The sequence below is a fragment of the Medicago truncatula genome, chromosome 3 (assembly GCF_003473485.1).
Source record: "Medicago truncatula cultivar Jemalong A17 chromosome 3, MtrunA17r5.0-ANR, whole genome shotgun sequence".
NCBI lineage: Eukaryota > Viridiplantae > Streptophyta > Magnoliopsida > Fabales > Fabaceae > Medicago > Medicago truncatula.
The window spans coordinates 25,613,545-25,637,230 of NC_053044.1; the positions used below are offsets into that span (position 1 = coordinate 25,613,545).

The following is a 23,686-nucleotide window of genomic DNA, read 5'->3' on the forward strand; positions in this document are numbered from 1 at the left end:
GTCCTGTTTTTTTTTTTTTTTTTGTTGATCATTATAAGATTGGGCCATTGTTAATTGGGCTTGTGATTCCCGCCAAGTTAATTTGAATGAAACATTATTATTGGTTGATCATCATTCAAGCTATATTAAGTATGCTTTTTGTATTTTAGTGAAAGCTTGATTCCTTTGTGACATGATTAAAAGATTGACACCTGTTTTTTTATACCCTAAAAGTGTTTTTCATTTGTGTAGTTTAAAGATATCATATAGATCTTCTATGTAAAAGTTTACTTAAATCTTAAATCATTTGATATGTTATTGAGACCCATTAAAAATAATGGTTTGTGTGTCTTTATTGAACATTGTCCATTTGAATGACTCTCAATAACATGTCAAATGATATTAGATGTGTAAAGTTTTACATAAATGATCTATATAATATAAATTTACAAACAGTTCCGATAATTGTTCATTACCAACTTTGGTTACTCTTGTTTTAAAGAAAAGCTTGTTGCACTTTTTAATACTTTTTTTTTCTAAGAACATTGAAGGAACACTTTTTAATACTTATTATTATTATTAATAATCATTGATAATCAGGTTTTTTTTTTCTATTTCATTGTATCATATTATATTTACGAGAAGTGAAAAGGCATATTCTCTCTGTTAACTGCTATGTTGCATCTGATTATCAAAGATTGCCTTGTTTCATTTGGGTACCTATGGAAACAAAATCAATACTTGCTCCTCAATGAAATCGTAATTGACTTTGTGTACCTACGAAAACAACATCAATCCTTGTCTTGTTTCATTTGTTATCATAATTATAATTATATATTTTGTAATCATTTTAGTAGAAAATATATGCTTTAATTTTATACTCAGGTTTATTTTTAAAGAAGGGTAAAATTGGAATAAATAGTTATAACTCATTCTATTATGTCAACAATTCAAACAATGGGACGGTAAATTTATTCTGATCCATCATAAAATGGAATGTACTATCTGTTCCTCTCCATTCTGTTATATTTCATTCCGCTCTATTTTATTATGTTTCATCAATTCAAACAAAGCTTTATATATTGGTGAAAAACACATTTTACCATCTTTAAAAAAAAGTCAGACAATCAGCAAGAGACAGTCAACAAATAACTCACTTGCATGTATTGATTATATTCTCTGTTGTTTAATTCACCTTCATAGACTAGCATAAATCTTTATACTAACAATTTAGAGTTTTTAGAAATAGCTTATTTCAAAATCCTTTCCTCTAAAGATGTCCACATCATCATAATCCTACTTGGCATTTGTTCCAAAAATTTCTCCTAATTTTTAATACAAGCTTAATAATTATTATTATTATTAAAAACCGTTTTTTTATTAATCATTAAATTGTACATAAAATACATAGTTGGTTACAATCAAATAATTATTAATATAGTAATTATTTCGATTAAAATTTATATGTTACATTAAAAATTTGTATGTTAGAATCAAATGATTATTAATATAATTATTATTCAATTAACATTTATATGCTACATTAAAAATTTGGTAGGTTACAAAATTATAATAAATAACTTGAATAAATTATATTTTGAATTTTGGTCGTTACACTATGACAGTAACCTATTAATTAAAAATTTAATTGTAGTAAATAGTTTTTAAGGTTATATGATTAATTTTTATTCGTTACAAAATTATAATATTAATAAGATATTATTAAATTTCAAATGTTATGAAGTTATTTTTTGTAGGTTACATGAAATATAATATAATCTTTTAATGCGCATTTTATAATATTAAATATGTTGATAATATTAATTTTAAAACGGCCAAATTAATAATTAATAGATATTAACCGTTATGGTACTATTTTTCTATATAAATAGTAGCGCTTTTGGGTACGAGTACACAACAATCACAAAATATAGCTCTTCTTTTTCTGTTATCTGGTTCTCTGATATCTATTCTAAGTAATTTTTGTAATTTTTTCTATTGCAAAGAAAAATGTCTACGAAACACTACTTCATCTCTGATGTTTCGCCAAAAAAATAATCGTGGACATTGGTTGTGAGGGGTGTTCGTTTCAAGACTACAAAAATAAAAAACTACAATTTTCTAAGGTGTTGGTTCTAATGGATCGAAAGGTACTTTTTTCATACCGTTTTTTTTTTTTTTTTTTAAGTATAGTGTTTTAATCTTTGTTATCTAGGGTGATCGAATAGGTGAGTTTATACAAAGAACATTGATCTACAAGTTCAAGGAGCAGCACTAAGAGGGAATGGTGTTCACGGTTTCCTCATTTGATTTTGCTTGCAACGGTGGTTCGTATAGACCATCACACAACGAATACAAACTGAATTTTACAATTAACACAAAATTCAAAATATCTAAATCTTCTTTGGTCCCTACAAACATGTATTCGTTTACACTGCATATGATGTTTTCAATGATTCTTAGGACATGAAATATAATTTGAATCATATTTTTAGGTTTTTTCTAGATTACCTTTGAAGAATGGTGGGTAATTTACCCACCAACCAATGAAAATGAGCAATTTGTTGGTGGGGTCAAGATAGTTCATGGAAACCACTTAAAATGTGCTTATGTAGCTAATGTGTATTGGTTGGGGTAAATTACCCACCATTCTTCCATGGGTACCCTAGTTGTCACCATATTTTTATCATCAAACTAATTTCAAACCCCCATCCATTTCTAACAATATGAAATAAATTATATATTTATGTAGTTGGTGTCTTGACTGGGGTGGATTTTGTTTGTATGAAGACCTCAAATCAATTATAATAAAAACCCTTCAAGCACAAGATGTGTCCAATAAAGGAAAATACATTTTTCAATTTCATAGATACAAAAGAACCAAATCATGAGGTAAAATAACGAAGACAAGTAGAAAGATTATTCCACCAACATTTTAACTCAAAATACATACATGATTTCTTAGCATTTTGTATCCAGTAAACGATAAATATAAATTTATCTAACAACACCATAAACTGATTCTTGTGACATAAATGCAAGAATTTTTGTCTTTCCAAATAATCCATGCAAGTCAGCAAAATTAACTAAAAACTAAAACAAACTTTTTTTTGAACAATTGAGAACTTGAAATGAAGAGTATCCTCACAATAATTAATTGGAAGATCACAATAATTTCAACCACTTTAGAGTATTATGTCATATGCTACTAAAGAATTCACACAAAAAATAAAAAAGATAATTCTCCTGTTTTTCACATCTGCCAGAACATAAAAATAAGTCCATATTTTAACTACTCCATCAAGCTAAGTTGTCATTTATTAGAATTCAGATATTCAAGAGCCTCCACGAAAAGAGAGACATTTAGAGGAGCTACTTTGTTCCTAATGAGATTTTTTAGAGCCATAGGTTCATCATGCTCCACTTGCAACTAGATGATATACCCATTTGTCAGGGTACCTTTCACCATGATCAACTTTAAAGAAACTTATCAAAAACGCTAGCCTTAAAAATAATGTTGTCCAACAAATAACAACAATATATCCCCTGCACCTCATTCCAAAAAAAATCTATGACATCGTCTCCACCCCATCCAACCCTAACCTACGTATCTCCTTAAATGGCATAGAGTTATTTTGATATAAATCAAAAGTTCTTCTAAATATATCACACAAAGGACCACTCTACAACCACGAATTATTGCAAAAAAAGGAGTATTTTTCTCATTCTCTCCACTATCATCAAGTTGTCATCAAACCAATTTTTAATCCTCATCTCCGCCCCTATTTTAACACCATGGAAGTAATTTTACCACACATATGCCTAATTGTCCCCACTCTTCACATGAACTCACCCAACCTATTCTAAGAAGCTAAAACTTTAAAATGCAAACTCATTGATCCATATTAGCCTCCAAAACTATTCACGTAACAAAGATAAGATGAAATTCTGCATTATACGAACCCTCAAGCAACAACTATATCAACCATGACACACCTTATCTCACTTAACCCAATTGACTTTCCTAGCTTCCGCACTCTCTCCACACTAAAAATAATAAGGATTCAATAAAATAATTTTTATTTAAGTAAGCCTTGAAGAATGAAAGAAATTAAACCAATTGTGGTGGATATTGAAGGAGAATACAAAGATACATTACAAGAATATTGAATTGAATTTGAATGGGTGAAATCGATTTGTTTTTATTTTTAATATATAATACATTATGATATTTAATTATTATTTTAATTATTTGTCGATTAATTTTTAAGAGATATCAATTTGAACGTACTCTTTTTTCTATCTTCCGGTAAATTTAAAAAGGCGAATCTGACAAATTTTTGTTGGCAAAAGTTAAGTTGTTCCTAGGTATGTATTTATAACTATCGACTTGATTATTTAATACCATTGAAACATTCATATTTATTCATTTACTTGAACCATTTTATTTGTTTCTTTAGAGATTGGAAAACGATGTTACAAAATTCTTTTCAATCAACTAAGATCAAATTCAACCGTTAAATTATGGAGACAAAAAGAAATAAAGAAAATGTATGCTTATTTTGAGGAAGGAGATTTTTTCCACAATCCTTTTAGTAAATACATTTTCTAATAAATGGTAAAACAATTACCTTTATTTTTAGTTGCCCGATCTATCCCACATTAGCATACCAGAAGAATTTTTTAACCTTACTCTTAGGATCGCCATTGAGGAGTTGAAGAACTTGCATGAAATTGAGTGGGTTGACATAGATCTCCTATCTTTTTCTTCCCATGTTTGATGGAGGTTTTAGTTTGTGGATTTTGGTTAGGAACATTAAGAAGGAGGAAGTGTTTGCTTGAAAAAAAGGGGAAATGATGAATTCGAAATCATAACTACACTAAAACAAAACGAAATTAGGTTAGACTCTTTTAATTTGTGACCATTGATCTCTAATTAAAAAAAAAATGAAGAGACAAGATTAAATAAAATTGTTTTCTCAAATTTTTCTCACTAGAGATAATTTGCTTCCGAGAGAAATACTCTCTCCAATATTTTTTTAGGAACTCTCTCCAATCTTAGATATAAAAAATAAACAACTACCTTATATTATCTTAAATTAAAAAAAATATATAACTTACTTTGACTCTATTTAATGTTATTTATCCTAATATACATTTTAATTCATGTAAGTTTTATTTTTTATTCTCATGAAACAAGTTCCAATAGATGGTACTTTTCATAAATTTATCTTTTTTTAGAAACATTCGAGAAAACTAATTGCATATAAGTAAATTTTTTAACTTAGATATTTTTTTTATAATTGAAATCCGAGAGACTATTTTGAGTAAATAAAAAAAGTAATAGCTTTATTCAAAGTGGTAGATTTTTTATTATATTTTTATAAGACAAGAGCAAAAAGAATAATCTCAATTAAGTTGGTACCCTACTTTAATCGATTGTCAATTGCTCATATATATTATTAAAAAAAGGAAAAAATTATATGAAATTTGGGAGGACAAAAAATCTGAAGCAGTCAATCCAAGTGGATCCACCCTAACGGGTAATACATAAAAAAAAAGATCAACAAAGTGGATTCAACCCTAATGAATTCTAACAAACGAATACCATTAACGATAGGCGTTTGTGAGGGCAAAGCGGGTCTATAATTTGGTGAATTGATCGATCTTCATCACAAAATCAGATCACGTGCCATCAACTCCCTGCAACAACGGCAACAAGCATTAACGACTCTTTCAAGTTCACACAGTCTCATGTCAATCAAGGATTAATGGGATACGAAACAAAAACATATTCTTGAGAGTGTGGAGTAGATTCAACCGCCAACACGGTAATTAACAAATCCACACGCACTAACAGTTTACTGCTATGATCAACATCAAATTAACAGTCATTTCTGGCCCAACATAGAACCGCAACCACCTCCAAAGAAATGGAGGAGACGACAGATTCTAATGACCCACAATAACCAATCCACACGGCGGCGAAAAAGGTCTAAAACGGTGGCAAAATAGAGGATAAAGAACGGACCCTTTCGGGTTTCAACCAAACCAATGCGGGGTTCTGCCATTGAGAAGCCAACACACAGAACCAAACAAGATCGCTAGTGACAACCAACAATTTATGAATACCAACAACTCAGCAACCACCACCCGTAGCAGATGCGATACTGGTTGAATCGGAAACCAACGACAGGAATTGTTGTGGGAACCGGAAAAAGGGTGGTGCGGGGGGACGACGCCACTCATCGCACCATCGTTGCATGTTGGTACATCGTAAGTGATGAAGGTATCAAAAAAAGGGGGTGAGGTGGCAGAAGATTTCTAAAGAGAGGGCAGAGCCATAATGGTAGATTATAACAGATGTAATCATACCTCTTATTAATTAGATATATTTTAAGCATAATTGTACTTTTTCTCACTATTTTAAGCAGAGTTGGCATGTCCCTGCCAACTCCATCTCAATTTTGAATATGAAGATAAAGTACTACATAATATCAAAATTCTGAATCAAATCAAACTAAAAAAATCAAATAATATCTAAAAAAACTTATTTATGTGTAAACCCTGTTAAAACATTTTAAATAAAATGTATCCCGTGCTTGGCACGGGGCGTTACACTAGTATCAAATATATTTGTGTAAATGTCTCAAAACAATTACATCACATCAAATTAAAATTATTCAATAGGTTGTCAATATATGCTTGATTTAATAAAGCACCTTTTCCAAATTGTGTATTAAACAATATTTTAGATGGAAAAGAAATACAAATTGAAATGATAATTTTCCTTAAATCTACACAAAACATACATAGGTGTCCATTATAAAATATTTTTACGTGTTACATTTTAAAATACTTATATTAATTTGTATTTTTCGTTAAAAAAAACTAATTTGTATTTCAATAAAAAAAAAAAAAAAAAAAACTCAACAACAGCGTAACGCGTGGGCCTCAATCTAGTTTAATATTATTGTTAAATAACTTGGGGGAGTTGATCAAAAGCTAAATGAGAATAACCAAGGATACTCAACATCAACCTCATTAAAATATTTAGGGGTGTAACAGTTTGATTTGGATTGGTTTTTAGTCAAAAAAATATTTGAATCGATGAAACCATCGATTTGGATTGGTTCAGTTTTGACTATTTTTTAAAAAAGAAATCGAACCAAACTAATCGGTTTGATTTGGATTGGTTTAGTTGATCGATTTATTTAAAATTATCATTAAAAAACACAATACAAATATGCTTTTCTTATGTTTTCTTTGGGAAAAGGGGCTGTTTTGTTGTGTGATTTTTTTCCCTCCGTAAGAAAGCAGCTAAGGATATACCCAAGCATATTTTCTTTGACTGTCCCTCTAATAATTTTTTTTTTGGTGTCCCTTTCATAAACTTCTTTGAAAGGGGTTGTGCCTTTGATTGTCCACTTAATAAATATTATACATAGAACAAACTATAATCTTATATGACCAACTCTATAATGCACAAGTGAGACAAGCCAAGCATCTAATTTTCACAATTTGATCAATAAACCCCACTATTAAATTAAATATGACATGATATGGCTTATTGATCAAATGTTAGAAAAAGATACTTGTACATGGTGTAATGGATCAAATTAGAAAGATGTAATGTTACACCGTTCAATATTGTTTTACTCGATAAATATTTGTCAAATTTGATCGTTGGATTGTAAGATTATATCATATAGATCTTCCATGTAAAAGTTTACTTAAATCTTAAATCATTTGATATGTTATTGAAACCCATTAAAAATAATGGTTTGTGTATCTTTATTGAACATTGTCCATCTCGATGAGTCTCAATAACATCTCAAATGATTTTAAATGTGTAAAATTTTACAAAGATGGTCTATATAATATAAATTTACAATCCAACGTTCAAACATAAAAAAAATATGTATCGAATAAAATGACGTTATATAATGTAACATTGATGGGACATTACATCCATGGAATTTAACCACTCCTATATATATATACCGAATAATACATAGTTTCATAGAAAAATTACAATTCCTGTTCATCTAAATCTTTTCTAGACAAAAAACCGTTTATTTAAAAAAAATATAAAATCAAAAAACTCCAAAAGCACTCAACTTATTGTTGGAAAATTTAGTTTAATATATATATTTTTTTTTTGCAATAACTTATGGGACAACTCCTATCATATTGGCTACTGCCTTAATCATCTGATTTGACTAGTTTCCTTTCTTTTTTTTTTTAGGAATTTTCTGTACTTCAAATCAGAGGTATTGTGTTGTTCAATTTAGCCGGCATAAAGATTAAACATTGTTAAACACCATGGTCATTCTTTAATGTATACTAGATCGCCGACCCGTGCGATGCACAGGTCCCATCCACAATTATAGAGATAAAAAAGCTATAGTATTATATATTTTCATTGAGTTTAAATACTCTTTCTGGTTACATTTATAACCAAAGACAATTTTTGAGGTTCGTTGAATAACTAAAGTAACTGATTTATAAAAATATCAGATACATTAATTATTGAATGAATCTAAAATATATATTTTTTTATTATAAATGTTATCGGGGGAAGTAAGTCTTAGGAAATTGTATTACCATAAGATATACTAAACATTTATATTGTTTAGGAATGAGTTACAAACAACATTATTATTATTATAAATTACGCAATACTTCCATCTAAAGACTCATTTTCATTTGATTGCTCTCAAAACCTATTTCCATGTAAGTGTTTTTTTATGTAATCACAACACCTATTTGAAAAACAACATTAAAAACAATTTATAAGAATGATTGAGCATTATCATCTATATGTGGCAGTGAGCAAAGATACAAAGTAAAAGGATAATCAAACAGTTACTATTTGTTGGATGATGAAAACATGAAGACATTAAAAGCTAGCATGAATTCCTTCGTTTTTTATTCTTGGGTTTTGCACTGGTTTCCGACGCACCAAAGATGGACGATTAATCCGGCTCGTGCATAAAGGCATTCGCATTGGTTAAGCGTTGTTCCTCCTGAGAATAGAATCCGGTATTTCACGGATACGTCATTGGTAGGAGCTCCTTGCCACTGGAGCCCAAACAACTTAGTTAGAATTCCTTCGTTTTTATGCGAGGAGAAAATATCTTTCATTAAAAGCTAGCATATGATTTCCTTTTTAAAAATAAATAAATAAATAACCCATTTTTTATTCACAAAGATATTTATATTTTCCTAATTGTTGATCAACATTCATTTATATATAAGTATTACACCATCCAGTCACAAATATAACCATAAATTCCTATTTTTTTTATTCAATTAATAATGTATGTGGTCTTTACTGTAAACAACATACATTATTTATTGAATAAATAAAAAATATGAAGTTTTGCTTATATTTATATCAGAAGGATGCAGTCTTTATCCCATTATTTGCTATTGATGTGAGGAAAACATGAAAAACAATGTTATCGGCAATCGAGGTCCTTATACTTGTATATAAGTTCATTTATAAACTACCTTTTCACATGTGGAGTTTTTTACGCTATGAGTAGAGATTAATATTAAAATTTTGCTTAGAGAAGATATATAACCTCATACCAGAAACAATAACGGAAATCTATGAGATTAAGGCACAAGTTAAAAACTAAAAATAGAAATATTTTCTTATGAATTGTGTATTTAAGGTTGTAAAGTTTAAATGTTTAATTATTTATATTTCAATACAAAATTAATTTTTAACTTCCTTTTTTACCTTCTTAACTTGTGTTCTAACACAAAAAATAAAGCCAAAATAAGGGAAACGGACGCAACCACAGAGATAATTAATATAACAAAACCAAACACCATAAAAGAAATCCTTCCTAATTTGTCATATGAATCACTGTATGAAAAGCAAGAATTCTATTATAACAATGTATCCCTCTTTATATTAGCCTCGTCAATATTAGTTCTTTCAACCCTTAATCACAATCAAAGTAGTTATATTTTGACTTTGACAAATTTCAAATCCGCTACCTCTTCTCTACACATATACTGATCATTTCTTTTCTCTCCCATAATATTAGATAATATATTAATCCTTTCATTTCACTTGCAATGGACATTAGCCTTGCTGATATTAGTACTTATAAGAAAATTAATTATACAATTAGAATGTAAAAAATCCAACGGTGGACTAATTCAAAGGAATCTTAAATTTAGAATCTTACATGAAATCATGCTCATGCATAATTTTTAAAAGGGTTAAATATGTTTTTGGTCCTTACGTTTTGCACGATTTTGAGAATTAGTCCTTACATTTCAATAAATGTTTTTAAAATCCCTACATTTTTCCTGAGTTAGTGTAAATAGTCCCTGTTGTCAAATTTCTAACGTGATGCCAATGTTGGCGGTTCAATCTCGCCGGAAAATGGCGGAGAACTTCACCACGAACTTTCTCCGCAGCTTCGTAGATGCGGATCGCCGGTGTTCGTCACACTTCTGGTGAAATATGTTGGTTTAGAGGGGAAGATTTGGAGGCCGAAAGCGATGATGTTATCGTTGAAAGCGCTTGTTGTTGCGGGTGTGGAAGGTGTTGTGGTGGAGATTTGGTGGGGTGGGGTTGAACTTGTTATGATGGCCTGTGTTTCATCAACATGGCACTGATGGCAGGGACCAATTGCACTAACGGAGAAAAAATGTAGGGATTTTAAAAACATTCATTGAAATGTAGGGACTATTTTCAAAATTGCGCAAAATGTAGGGACCAAAAACATATTTAACCCTTTTTAAAATGAAATCCTACATAATTTCATTTTCAGAGGAAGACATTTGAAATAAAAAATGAAATTGTTGAAATTTGGGGCCTAACTCATCCTTACAAAACCGGCTTGTAAGGTGAGGAGTGCCTCCTCTTTATATACTCTTCTCGAGAGTTTTGTCTATCCGATGTGGGACTTAGATTTTTCCCAATACACCTCCCTCACGCCCAGCACTCTTTGAGCTTGGTGCGTGAATAGGTTTAGGCGGCCCTTGAATTCGACAAGCTCTGATACCATGTTGAAATTTGGGGCCTAACTCATCCTTACAAAACCGGCTTGTAAGGTGAGGAGTGCCTCCTCTTTATATACTCTTCTCGAGAGTCTTGTCTATCCGATGTGGGACTTGGATTTTTCCCAATAGAAATCATGCATAATTGAACTCCATTTGAACTTTCTAAGTCAAAAGATAAAAAAATTAAGCCTAATTTCAAAAAGAAATAAAAAAAATTAACTACATGAACCTACAATGCTACAATAGGTTAAGGTAGAAGACATGAATAATAACTTGAGAAGTAATGTGAATGATAGAAAGACACACATAGAAGTTAAAACAAAATTCATGCAAAAATTAACAAAATAACAGTCTCACCAAAATACCTTTCAAAGCATCACCAACTCATAACAGTCTCATTCTCCATCATATCAACATATGAACTCAAATCTATAGCCATACAGCCAACAATAAAATAAGAAAAGAATTAACAAAATTCATAAATCAAAAAGGATAATAAAAAAAGATGAAAGAAATTATGGGGGGTGACCGGAAAGAGAAGGAAGAATAAGATTATAGAAGGGGAGAGGTGAAGTTGTGAGAGAGGTAGATAAGAGAAAAAGCCACCAAATTTATATACTCTATAAATTTCTAATGCATCTAGCATGTGCATACATTCCGGTTAATAGAACTGCATCATTAAAAAATAAATATTGATTTTAATGTGCTGCCAACATTGGTAATCTTTAAACTACACAAATGAAAAACACTTTTAGGGTATAAAAAAAACAGGTGTCAATCTTTTAATCATGCCACAAAGGAATCAAGCTTTCACTAAAATACAAAAAGCATACTTAATATAGCTTGAATGATGATCAACCAATAATAATGTTTCATTCAAATTAACTTGGCGGGAATCACAAGCCCAATTAACAATGGCCCAATCTTATAATGATCAACAAAAAAAAAAAAAACAGGACCGCATGACTAAACAACAATATTATTTATAAAATAATAGTCAATATTTTGTGTCTGACCATTAACATATCAAATGATTTAAGATTTAAGTAAACTTTTACATAGAAGATCTATATGATATATTTAAACTACACAAATGAAAAACACTTTTAGGGTATAAAAAAACAGGTGTCAATCTTTTAATCATGTCACAAAGGAATCAAGCTTTCACTAAAATACAAAAAGCATACTTAATATAGCTTGAATGATGATCAACCAATAATAATGTTTCATTCAAATTAACTTGGCGGGAATCACAAGCCCAATTAACAATGGCCCAATCTTATAATGATCAACAAAAAAAAAAAAAAACAGGACCGCATGACTAAACAACAATATTATTTATAAAATAATAGTCAATATTTTGTGTCTGACCATCTCTCTCTCTTTCTCACGTTCATATACAGTGTTAAGCCACTCAAAACATCTCTTCATCATAAATGCTTCTGCAATTTTTTTGTATATTAGATCAAAGAAGACATTTGCTTTATTCCCTATTCTACTAGATCGATCCCAATACATGCTATTACGCTAAAACTGCACAACACCCAATTGCTCACGGCTCAATAAATTTCCATTCCTTCCTCTATTTCTCATATTGAAACCTGAAGCACAATTAAGGTCTAATCACTTGCCATTGATATCGCAACTTTGGAGGGAGTTTCTACTGCAATTGGTTCAAGGTAAAAATTGGGGGGAACTATTCAAATTTCAATCTTTTTTTCTGTAATTAAAAATTCAACATTAGGGTTTCATGGGGTCTATATAAAGAGGGCTTTAGGATTTGTGATAACCACACCGCAATTACAATTGCAATCTCAATCTTTCTCAATCCTAAGCTTTATTCTTGCAATTTCACTTTCAATTTTCTGCAATGGCTTTAACTTTTGAACCAATTTCACAAATTTCTTCATCAAAACCAGCTGGAAACATTAAGGCTAGAGTTGTTAGATTATGGAAACTTTCTGATTTCAACAGAAACACTTTACCATTTTCTATTGAAATGGTGTTAATGGATTCTGAGGTTTTTATTTTTCACTTACCATTTTACATTCAAATTATGATGTTTTTTTAAAACTGTTGTTTTTGAATAAGCTAAATGTTATTAGTTTTAATTTTATAAGCTATCAAAAATTAAGTTTTGTTTTATGTTTAGTGCTAATATTTGTTGAGATATAGTTAAGGATTATGAGGTTCTTCTTTTTAATTTTACATTTTCACTAATTTTGAACCTTATAAGTAATGATTTGGTTTTACTTATGTTGTTGATATATAACATTGTCACTTTAAAAAGGTGTGTTATATGTTTTGTGCTTATATTATAAAGATGATGATTAAAGTTAAAGAATTAGTAATTTTTATAATGAATCAGAAAGCTATTGTATTATGAAGAATGGTGAATGTTAGATTATGGTTTTAGCTATATCTTGAAAACTAATTCTAAATTTTTGAACTTTATATAGGGGAGTAGGATTCATGCCTCAATCAAAAAAACTCTATGGTATAAGTTTCAATCTGAAATTCGCGAAGGCAAAGTTTATTCATTTGAAAACATGGGTGTTGCTGCTAATGGGGGGAGCTATAAGACCACCCATCATCCATATAAGCTGAACTTCCAATTTGGAACAAAATGTTTGCCATTGTTTGGTGCATTAGTGAGTGGTTCTGATTTTAAGTTTGTTCCAATTTCTGACATAGTAGGTGGTTCTTATGATTGTGACTACTTGGTTGGTGAGTATATATGCAAATTTTCTGAAGTTTTTGAAGAGTATTGTCTTTATCTTACATTCTTAGCATTTAATTTTTTTTTTTATGTATGTCAAATTAGATGTTATTGGAATGTTGACGGGTGTTGGCACAGAGAGAGAATATGAACGCAATGGCAGTGCTACCAAACTCAATGTCATTGCCATGGAAGCTGATGGGTAGGGAAGTTTAAAGTTTTCTTATGATTCTGACTAAGCAATATTTTATATATCTTACATTCTTATATTTTTTTTACCCATCTTATAGATACAAGCTTCAGTGCACTTTGTTTGGGACTTATGTAGATAAGTTGAACACGTTTTTGGCAACTGGTGAAACTGCTAATGTTGTAGTGTCTATTCAACTAGCTAAGGTGAAGGTTTTTCAAGGTATTATAACTTATCACATTAATAATGTTTTTGTTTTTGTTGAAATATTATCTTTTATCTTTTATTATGTGAACTTATTGAAAACTAATTCTAAATTTTTGAACTTTATATAGGGGAGTAAGATTCATGCCTCAATCAAAAAAACTCTATGGTATAAGTTTCAATCTGAAATTCGCGAAGGCAAAGTTTATTCATTTGAAAACATGGGTGTTGCTGCTAATGGGGGGAGCTATAAGACCACCCATCATCCATATAAGCTGAACGTCCAATTTGGAACAAAATGTTTGCCATTGTGTGGTGCATTAGTGAGTGGTTCTGATTTTAAGTTTGTTCCAATTTTTGACATAGTAGGTGGTTCTTATGATTGTGACTACTTGGTTGGTGAGTATATATGCAAATTTTCTGAAGTTTTTGAAGAGTATTGTCTTTATCTTACATTCTTAGCATTTAATTATTTTTTTTATGTATGTCAAATTAGATGTTATTGGAATGTTGACGGGTGTTGGCACAGAGAGAGAATATGAACGCAATGGCAGTGCTACCAAACTCAATGTCATTGCCATGGAAGCTGATGGGTAGGGAAGTTTAAAGTTTTCTTATGATTCTGACTAAGCAATATTTTATATATCTTACATTCTTATATTTTTTTTACCCATCTTATAGATACAAGCTTCAGTGCACTTTGTTTGGGACTTATGTAGATGAGTTGAACACGTTTTTGGCAACTGGTGAAACTGCTAATGTTGTAGTGTCTATTCAACTAGCTAAGGTGAAGGTTTTTCAAGGTATTATAACTTATCACATTAATAATGTTTTTGTTTTTGTTGAAATATTATCTTTTATCTTTTATTATGTGAACTTATAGTTACTAATATGTAAACTTAATAATAACATAGTACTATAGTTGTTGATAACTACATTTTGTCTTGAATTGTATATCTGAAGTTATAAATATGGTATTTGTAGACAATATACACATTCAAAATTGTCTGAATTGTACCCGGTTGAAGTTTAATCCTGTTTGTGCTGAGGGTACTGCCTTTAAGAACAGGTACTATAATATCATTTTTTTAACTTGAATTTTCCATTCATATGTACATACTATTATAAAGTTTTCATCACTCTTATGTTGCGGTACTAATGGCTAAAATTATATTTTCTATGGCATGATTTATAGGATGATTGAAAATGATGATACACCATCCCCTCTTACTCAGCTAGCTGTGGAACCAAGTATTGACCCTTTGCAAGATTTTTTATTCAACACTCCAAGAACAACTATTCAGGGATTGAAGGATTCTCAGCAGGTTTACCATAATCATCATTTCATAACTACTTCATTTTTTAAAATAAGCACATATTATTGTCTATCTACTAATATTCAATTTTAACCAAAAGCTTTGTTTTTTGTATCATTGTAGGAGGGGATGTATGTTGTGCTTGGAACTGTCAAACAGATTGTGAACCCTGAGAATTGGTACTACACGGCCTGTATGTGCAACAAATCTGTATATCCTGCTGAGGGGATGCACTTCTGCGAGAAGTGTAATAGGCATGTGGTCAAAGTGTTTCCAAGGTCAAGACCAAACCACATTGTTAATGCTTTACATGATTAAGTATGTATTGTAACTGCAATATTAAAATTAAATCACTAACTCATATATAATTGCTGGAAATGTAGGTATTCTATAAAGGTGCGAGTTGTGGATGATAGTGATTGTGCAACCTTTGTTTTGTTTGACCGTGATGCAACAATGTTGTTCAATAAAAGTTGTGCTGACATTTTGGAAACACATGTAAAAAAAAAATAACTTTCACTTATATGTGTTACATTCAGATTTCTTTATATCATAGGCTTTAACATTTCATTTCTGGTTCTTGGATGAATTTAGAGGGCTGACGAGGGTGTGCTTCCAACTGAGATTGGTGCATTGGTCAACTGCACATACCTGTTCAAGGTTGAATTCAAAACTGCTATCAGTCCTAGATTTGAGCAATCATTTAGGGTGAAGAAAGTGTGCACTGATGGGGTGATTATCAACCAGTTTAAGGCAAAGTGGGCTAAGGAAGAAGCAACCTTTATAAAAAATACCAATGTATGTGATTGTTTGTATTTTATTTATGCCATCATGTTGTTGTTGTTATTATTATTATTATTATTATTATTATTATTATTATTGCACTTTAATTATAAAGCGTGCATTTTTTTCACTATATCAATCATAATTATCAATTAACAGTATTTAACATCAACTTCATTGTGTGATTGATTTTATTAGGAGATGGGGTCTTTGAGTTCTCTGTTGGACAAGGGGAAGGATATGTTAGTGGTTGGTTCATCAAGTGTCCAATCACATGTATACTTTCTTATTGTTATAATTTATGTTATGATTATTTATATTTATTATTTAAATTATTATTAATTCAGCCTTTTATTGCATACATTGTTGACTTCACTTTCATCATTGAATTTTTATAGGACCTTGGAAGTTTGAGCGAAACCATTGATAAAGACAAAAACATCATTGTTGAGGGAACACCTATTGGAATATCTGAAGATCTGTTGCCTAAATTTTCTTCTGTTGCGGTTGACCTTGATGTTGGTGCATCAAAGAAAGTATCTAACTGCTGTTTGGTCAAGTCAACTACACGCAAAATTGTCAAAAGAGTTTTACCTCAACCTGAAATTAATGAAGTTGAGGAAATCAACCTTCCCATCAAATTGCTCAAGAGGAACATTAAGATTGAAAAAATTTAGTCACATGATTGACTGTACTTGGCTGGTTGTAGTTTGGTTTTTTTAGATACCCGTGTCATCATGGCTGGAAATGTTTGATTAAGTTTATGTGTTTTGCTATGCAATTCAAAAGGTCAAAGATATTGACCCTCTGTTAGTTTCTTCATTTTGGTTGTAATTTCTAAGTACAATTTGAGTCCAGTGGCAGTGGGCCAATTAGTAGTAATCTGTTTAAGTCAGCTGTAATCCCAGTTGCAGTGGACCTTTTCATTTGTGGTTTATTTAAGTTAGTAGTAGTCTTATTTAAGTACTGTTTAATCCCAGTGGCAGTGGGCCTGTTATTTTGTAACTCTAATGCCCATGTGGCAGATTTGGCAATAGAGTGGTATGTTTAAGTAATTATCAGTTTCTTTTTTATTCAGCAAATTGATTTTTTAATCAAGTCACTTTGTTGTCATTCACTTTGCATCACATTTTCATGGTATTCCTTTAAATAATATTTAAAAGTAACCGAACTAAAAAAAATGAACTTCATAGTTAAATATTTAAATATGAAGAAAGTCATATTTGCAATGAATCTACAACAACTTTCTCTCAAAAAAAAAAATCTGAATCTACAACTTGACCAGATGACATTCAAACTTTTTTTCGATAACAACTTATTAGAAAATCTTCCTTCAGAAAAAAAAAAAAAACTTATTAAGAAACTTTTTTCAGATAGTTCTTTTGTAAGGAAAATATGTAGTGTTATTTTTCTACAGCCAGCATAAAACTTTAGTTTTCATGGTTTTGTTCCAAAAATTAAAAAAGATTCATTTAAGCCTTTACCCATTACACGCATGTGTATCCTTTCTATATCCTCTGATTTTTTGTGTTGGGAGTATATTTTTTTTTTCCTAAGGTAGATTATACAACATTTAGCTGATAACATCCTTTATATCTTTTGATTTTATCGCTTTGTTTGTAACATGCTTCTGTTTTCTATTTTTTTTAAAGGCAAAGTAATTTTCATTAATAAAATGAGCACAAACAATGCTAATTTACAAATTAATAGTGCCAAGAAATTTATATCAGTAGACACTTCAAAAAAAAAAAAATTGTAATCAGCAGCACAAATCCACAACTCTGTCTATCAATAAACTCTCCCATAATTATAATTCTTTTATCCAATTCAATCAAATTGCTACTCCCTCTGTTTTTTATCCAATTCAATCAAATTGTTACTCCCTCTTTCATAATGAGTGAAAATTTATTTCAAAATGAATGTCACTTTACATTTTTAATATAACTTTAATTTTTTTTCTTCCAACTTTACCTTCAATAAATACTCAACCTTCTCTTACACAATTTTCAATGCAACTTTAAGTTTCTCTTTTCTTATAAACTATAGGTAGTTTAATAAAAGTATTATGTCTAATAATTATTTCATTTCATTTCTTAATCTATATATCAAAACTTTAAACGACACTCATTGTAAAACAAAAGGAGCATTATTAATTGAAAAATTCAATCACCGATTAATAGGATTTGATAAACGGTCTGTTACTTTTACCAGTTTCAAGAAAATAGGATAGGATTTGATAAAGTTTATCAATCCTACACACCTACTTTTTTCTAACCTAAATTTGACTGTGACATATTTTGCAACAAGAGAAATGCTTTTTCATTTTTCGGTCCCAATGAACTTTTTCTCACATCATATCAGTAAAAAGCAATATATAATGACAAATTTCAATAGGTGTTGTACATAGCCTTTTACTCTATCATATGTCATTTTTGTATCTATTATCTAATCTATTTTCTATAGGTTTACAACGATTAATAAAAAAATAAAACCAAAAAAATTAATTTAAATGGTTAATGAGTTCCACCAAAAATAAATTATTCATAAGAATTAAATTTAATTATTGACTTAATCAATTTTCTAAGTTTCAAATAGGTCTTTTAATTTCATATAAATTGTTAATTTAATGTATCTATTTGAAGTTTTTATGTTTTAAATAGATACTTAAAAAGATAATAAGGACATATTTGAAACTTAAGGGACTGATTTAACATCTTTGTCAAACTTAAAGGAAAAAATAGGTATTTTGTCACAAATAAAATAATTTCTTACGTTTAGTTCCTGACATTAATATAAAAAAAAATATAAAAAAAAAGTTCCTGACATTATGACTAAAACAAACTAATTCTTGAATTGCAAATTGGCTTAATTCAATATTACTCAATGGTTCTAGCAAACAACCTAAGGCCACACGTGACCTCTATCACTAGCACAAGTTTTAGTTTGTGTTATTGGTATCTGAGCACTCTTCATTTTCTTGGTTTGCTCAAAAGTATTATCCCTTCTATCTCCTCAACAACCAAATTCATCAGCATGGCATGCTTCTAATTTTCTTTTCCGGTTTATAGATCTATTTTCATAATGTATTGATGTATCTTTTGCACTTACATGATAATTCATAACACAACATGGACTCTACAAATGCAAAAATTGCAAGGTTTAAGAGGAAGTATGCAATGAAGAAAAATGCTAACATCAATGCTCCGTCAGCTGGAGGTATGTGTAGTGTATTTCACAATTTGTTTCCATGTTTCCTATAGACTTTGACATATACATGATTTTGTTTATCTTTTCCTTTAACTATTGGCTCCTACATTACCCCTCAATGACAGAAAATGTTAGGCCAATGGATATAGTCTCCAACAATAGTCATCTCAGCAAAGCTACTGTGAACAAAAGAAAGGCAAATCGAATTCCTCTGTCCCTTTTAAATCCAGGTATTTCATAATGTATAAGGGTTGTTTTTATATTAAAATAGAATAAAGGCTAAACAACACTTTTCGCCCCTAAGTTTTATAATGTTGCAATTTTGATCCCCTATTAAAAAAAATGGCAAAAGTGACCCCCCAATGTTTAGGGATATATGCTCTTTTGACCTTCTAACATAAGGTAAATATGCTCTTTTGACCCATTATCTTTACAAAAAGTTGCAATTATGACCCCTTATTTGGGACACGTGGCGTCTTCTCAACAATTTTGGGACGAAGGGGGCCAAAATTGTCATTTTTTTTAATAGGGGGTGATAGAATTTTGGCAAGTGTACCAAATACTATCGAAGTAGTAAATATCGTTCCACAAGGACTGGTTTTAATCTCAATAATTCAATTACGTTGTAACTTAAGATGTATAAAAGTTCTTTTAAATTGCCGCTAGGCGGTTGATTGTTTTGTTTGCATAAGCAATAACAGAAAATAAAGATTGGTTTTAAGAATAAGAGAGAGATGAGTTTAGGTCTTTCGAATCATCTATGTTCCCCTAATTGGTATACTGCACTTATTCTTGTGAAAGAGTCACTCGTTTTACGATAGTTAACAAAATAGTCCTAATCAATCCCTTGAGTTAGGACCCTCTTCTAGGGTTACAGCCCCTAATTCCTTAGGTGGTCTAATAACCTTTGAAGGTTTAAGCACGTTAACCTAATATCACTAATAAAGGATTATCCATTCCTAGACTAACCATGTTTATTAGAACAATTCAATTAGGTCTAAGTCGAACGCTATGGTCAGTAGTCATTCGTTCTCACTAAATTATGTTTATATTTGATCAGGATATAAAAAGCATTAAGAACAATTGAATTGAATAAAAACTAGATTGTCATTCACAAATAATAGAGTTTCACAGCAACATGTTTCAATTAGGGTTACAAAGAATCATCTCAGACCTAACCTCTAATGGATTTAGCTACTCATAATGGTGTTTACAAATAACATAATCATTAGAGGAATCAATACATACATGAACTGGTAAAAGAGTGAAGAAATCGCCCTTCTTGCCGTCTTGTAGTCTCAAAATCGCACTTTGCTCTCTCCAAATCGTAACCCTTGTTTTCAGAATAGTCTTCAGCTTAAATAGGCACAGAATTTCGCCTAAAATCGTGGCACGATTTAAGTAAATCGTGGCACGATCCTCTTTGAATCGCAAATTACTGAATTAGGGTTTCCTCCAATCGTGTCACGATTCGACCATCGTGACACGATTTCTTCAATGTCGAAACTGGATTAAGTCTTCAGGAATCGTGGCACGTTTTCTAGAAATCGTGACACGATTTGCTTCTTTGTATTTTCTACAGAATTTCTGCTTTTCTTGCTGCATAAGTTGCTTTGTGAACTCCAAAATGTGATAAAAAGTACATAAAAATTACGTAATGACAAGATGTCATCAGGGGGCAAAAATCGCAACATTTCGAAACTTAAGGGATGAAAAGTGCAGTCTAGCCTAGAATAAATTAGTTATGTTCGTATATAACTGTTCATTTCATTATGATATTTTATACATAGAACAATATTAACAATGATATTTGTTACATAACAGAGTGCCCAATAGATTGTGCTGATACTGCAAACTTAACTCAAGATTTTAACATTCCATCAAAGAGAATTAGAAAACCAAACTCTAAATTCTTAACTCCAGTGTCATCTGCAATTAACAAATCAAAATTCTCAACTGGACAATCATCAACACAAACACAACACTCTCAAGAACGTTCAGGTTTGACACATTCATTTGTTTTATGTTAGTATTAATAATAATATCAATGTTATATATTCAAGATCGTATTAATAACACTATCTATATTGAATTACAGCTGGGTCATTGGCATTATCCGAAGTTATCAACGCCTCATCCCAAAAAATAAATGGCAAATATTCAAGAAAGTTTTCAAACAAACACCAATATATAGGTGTTCAAAGATTAGACTTTGATGATGGTATTAACACCAATGGTATATGATTGAACTTATAAGTTTTTTTTTTCAATTGTCACATATATATGTACATATTTTTTAATTACACTTTATTTCTTATCAACACAGTTTCATCTAATATTGGATATGATATTAATTCCTTAAAATCTACAATATATGCAAGTGCTGAAGTTGAAGGTATGTCCTTTAATTACTTTCATTTACATTATCTCTTACTAGAGAGAACAAGTTTAAAGGTATAATGTTTATTACATTTGTATCAATTATTTTTTCAGGATCAGGGGCGGATCTACTGTGAAACATGGTGTGGCAGTTGCCACACCAGATATACGTTAAGTATATATATAATATAAGTCATCAATGTATTGAAGTTTCTTTGTTAGTCTAACGGTATACATTTGATGGTTGGCTTGCAGATCCTGTGTTCAACTCTCGGCGAGTTGCAGTTTTTGATCTTTTTTTTTAAATTATTAATATTAAAAATGGTGTTGCAGGGAATCGAACCTGTAACACCATGGTAAAATGCTCTCACCCAAACCACTTTGCTATAGTTTTTAAGTTGTTAAAGCTTTACTTTGTTAATATATATAGTTGCTTTGCAAATTTTGCCACACCAATATCAATTGTCTGGATCCGCCCCTGTTCAGGATTGATACATTTTGGACAACCTGAGTTTACATGTAAAAGGTGTTTTGCTGAATTGTGGTATGAGGAAAGATCAGAGAAATCAAGAAGAGGCATTGATATAGATTTTTCTATTTGTTGTCAAAAAGGGAAAGTTGAACTTCCTCTTATCACAAGACCACCACGTTTACTGTTATCATTAATAAATGGTTATGATCGTAGAAGCAAGCATTTTAAGGATAACTATAGAGCATACAATAACATGTTTGCCTTTACTTCCATGGGAGGTAATATACAAACGACAATCAACAATGGTGGTGGGCCTCCCCAATTTATATTGGTTGGACAAAATTACCATAGAATTGTCACAAATAATGGCTTGATTACACTAAATAATATATAATTATACTAAATAATTACAATTATTGGAAACAAATCAATTTCTGATTTATCTAATAAATATAATAAGGAGAACAAGTCAACTCCTTATTCACAAGAATCGGGTCTTTGTTGCCTGAACCAGGAACGACTCCAAAGTTTGCACAATTATACATCTATGATACACAAAATGAAGTTGAAAATAGAGCTGGACATTTTAGGTAATGAAGTTATATCTATTCAGCTTTGTGATGTTTGAACTTTATAGTACTATATTATTGTCAGCATTTTGATCTCTATCTTAAATTTCTTAATCAGGTCTGGAAATAGTTCAGATAAAATTGACATTTCGTTAGTTAAAGACCTAACTAAAATGATTGATGAGTATAATCCACTTTCAAAATCATTTAGAAAGGTCAGAGATATGGTTAAAGCTGGCAATGCTCCTTCGTTAGCCTTGAGATTTAGAAAGCGTGCAAATGATTCAAGAATGCACAATATTCCTACCGCTGACGAGGTTGCAGGTTTGATTGTTGGTGATTTTGAAGATTCAGATATTGGTAGAGATGTCATAGTTCATGATACAAGCCTTGGATTTACTAGGATTCATGAAACTCATGTTTTGTTCTTGCCACTTCAATACCCATTGATCTTTCCTTTGGGGGAAAATGGTTGGGAACCAGACATCCCTCATAGAGAAATAGAAGATGGCCAAGAAAAAGAGAAGCATGATAGAACTACAATTAGGCGGAATTCATGGCATTTCACATTCAAGAGAGAAAGATTGAGTTTGGCAACATTGTTTACTCCAAGAGGCTGTTTCAACAATTTTTGGTAGATTGTTACACTATGATAGAGGCCCAGCGTCTTTCATTCATAAGAGAAAATCAACAAACTATTAGAAGTGATCTGTTGAGTGGTCTAAAGAAGCTATTGAAAGCGGAGATGTGGATGCTTCACTTATTGGAAAGAGTGTCATACTTCCAGATTCTTTTACAGGAGGTCCAAGATATATGTTTAACAATTGTCAAGATGTA

At 30.6% G+C, this 23,686-nt stretch overlaps 2 protein-coding genes across 2 annotated transcripts; both read left to right on the forward strand.

The window, feature by feature from the left end:
* The first annotated feature begins 12,396 nt into the window (after positions 1-12,396).
* Positions 12,397-17,260, forward strand: LOC120579381 (uncharacterized). Its single transcript, XM_039831424.1, has 14 exons — positions 12,397-12,689; positions 13,470-13,737; positions 13,835-13,931; positions 14,020-14,141; positions 14,255-14,522; positions 14,620-14,716; positions 14,805-14,926; positions 15,108-15,192; positions 15,319-15,448; positions 15,563-15,717; positions 15,823-15,937; positions 16,034-16,237; positions 16,421-16,498; positions 16,621-17,260. The coding sequence occupies exons 5-14, from the start codon at positions 14,345-14,347 to the stop codon at positions 16,897-16,899; spliced, it is 1,443 nt and encodes a 480-aa protein (XP_039687358.1). The 5' UTR covers positions 12,397-12,689; positions 13,470-13,737; positions 13,835-13,931; positions 14,020-14,141; positions 14,255-14,344; the 3' UTR covers positions 16,900-17,260.
* Positions 12,881-14,262, forward strand: LOC120579568 (uncharacterized). Its single transcript, XM_039832001.1, has 5 exons — positions 12,881-13,030; positions 13,470-13,737; positions 13,835-13,931; positions 14,020-14,141; positions 14,255-14,262. The coding sequence occupies exons 1-5, from the start codon at positions 12,881-12,883 to the stop codon at positions 14,260-14,262; spliced, it is 645 nt and encodes a 214-aa protein (XP_039687935.1).
* Positions 17,261-23,686: the final 6,426 nt, after the last annotated feature.

Bases quoted from the DNA above. Each gene is read 5' to 3' on its own strand.
- LOC120579381 (XM_039831424.1), top strand. From the start codon at position 14,345: ATGGGTGTTGCTGCTAATGGGGGGAGCTATAAGACCACCCATCATCCA. The intron at 15,449-15,562 runs GTTTACCATAAT...GTATCATTGTAG, and splicing joins GATTGAAGGATTCTCAGCAG to GAGGGGATGTATGTTGTGCT. The intron at 16,238-16,420 runs GTATGTGATTGT...TGATTTTATTAG, and splicing joins CCTTTATAAAAAATACCAAT to GAGATGGGGTCTTTGAGTTC.
- LOC120579568 (XM_039832001.1), top strand. From the start codon at position 12,881: ATGGCTTTAACTTTTGAACCAATTTCACAAATTTCTTCATCAAAACCA. The intron at 13,031-13,469 runs GTTTTTATTTTT...AACTTTATATAG, and splicing joins TGGTGTTAATGGATTCTGAG to GGGAGTAGGATTCATGCCTC. The intron at 13,932-14,019 runs GTAGGGAAGTTT...CCCATCTTATAG, and splicing joins ATTGCCATGGAAGCTGATGG to ATACAAGCTTCAGTGCACTT.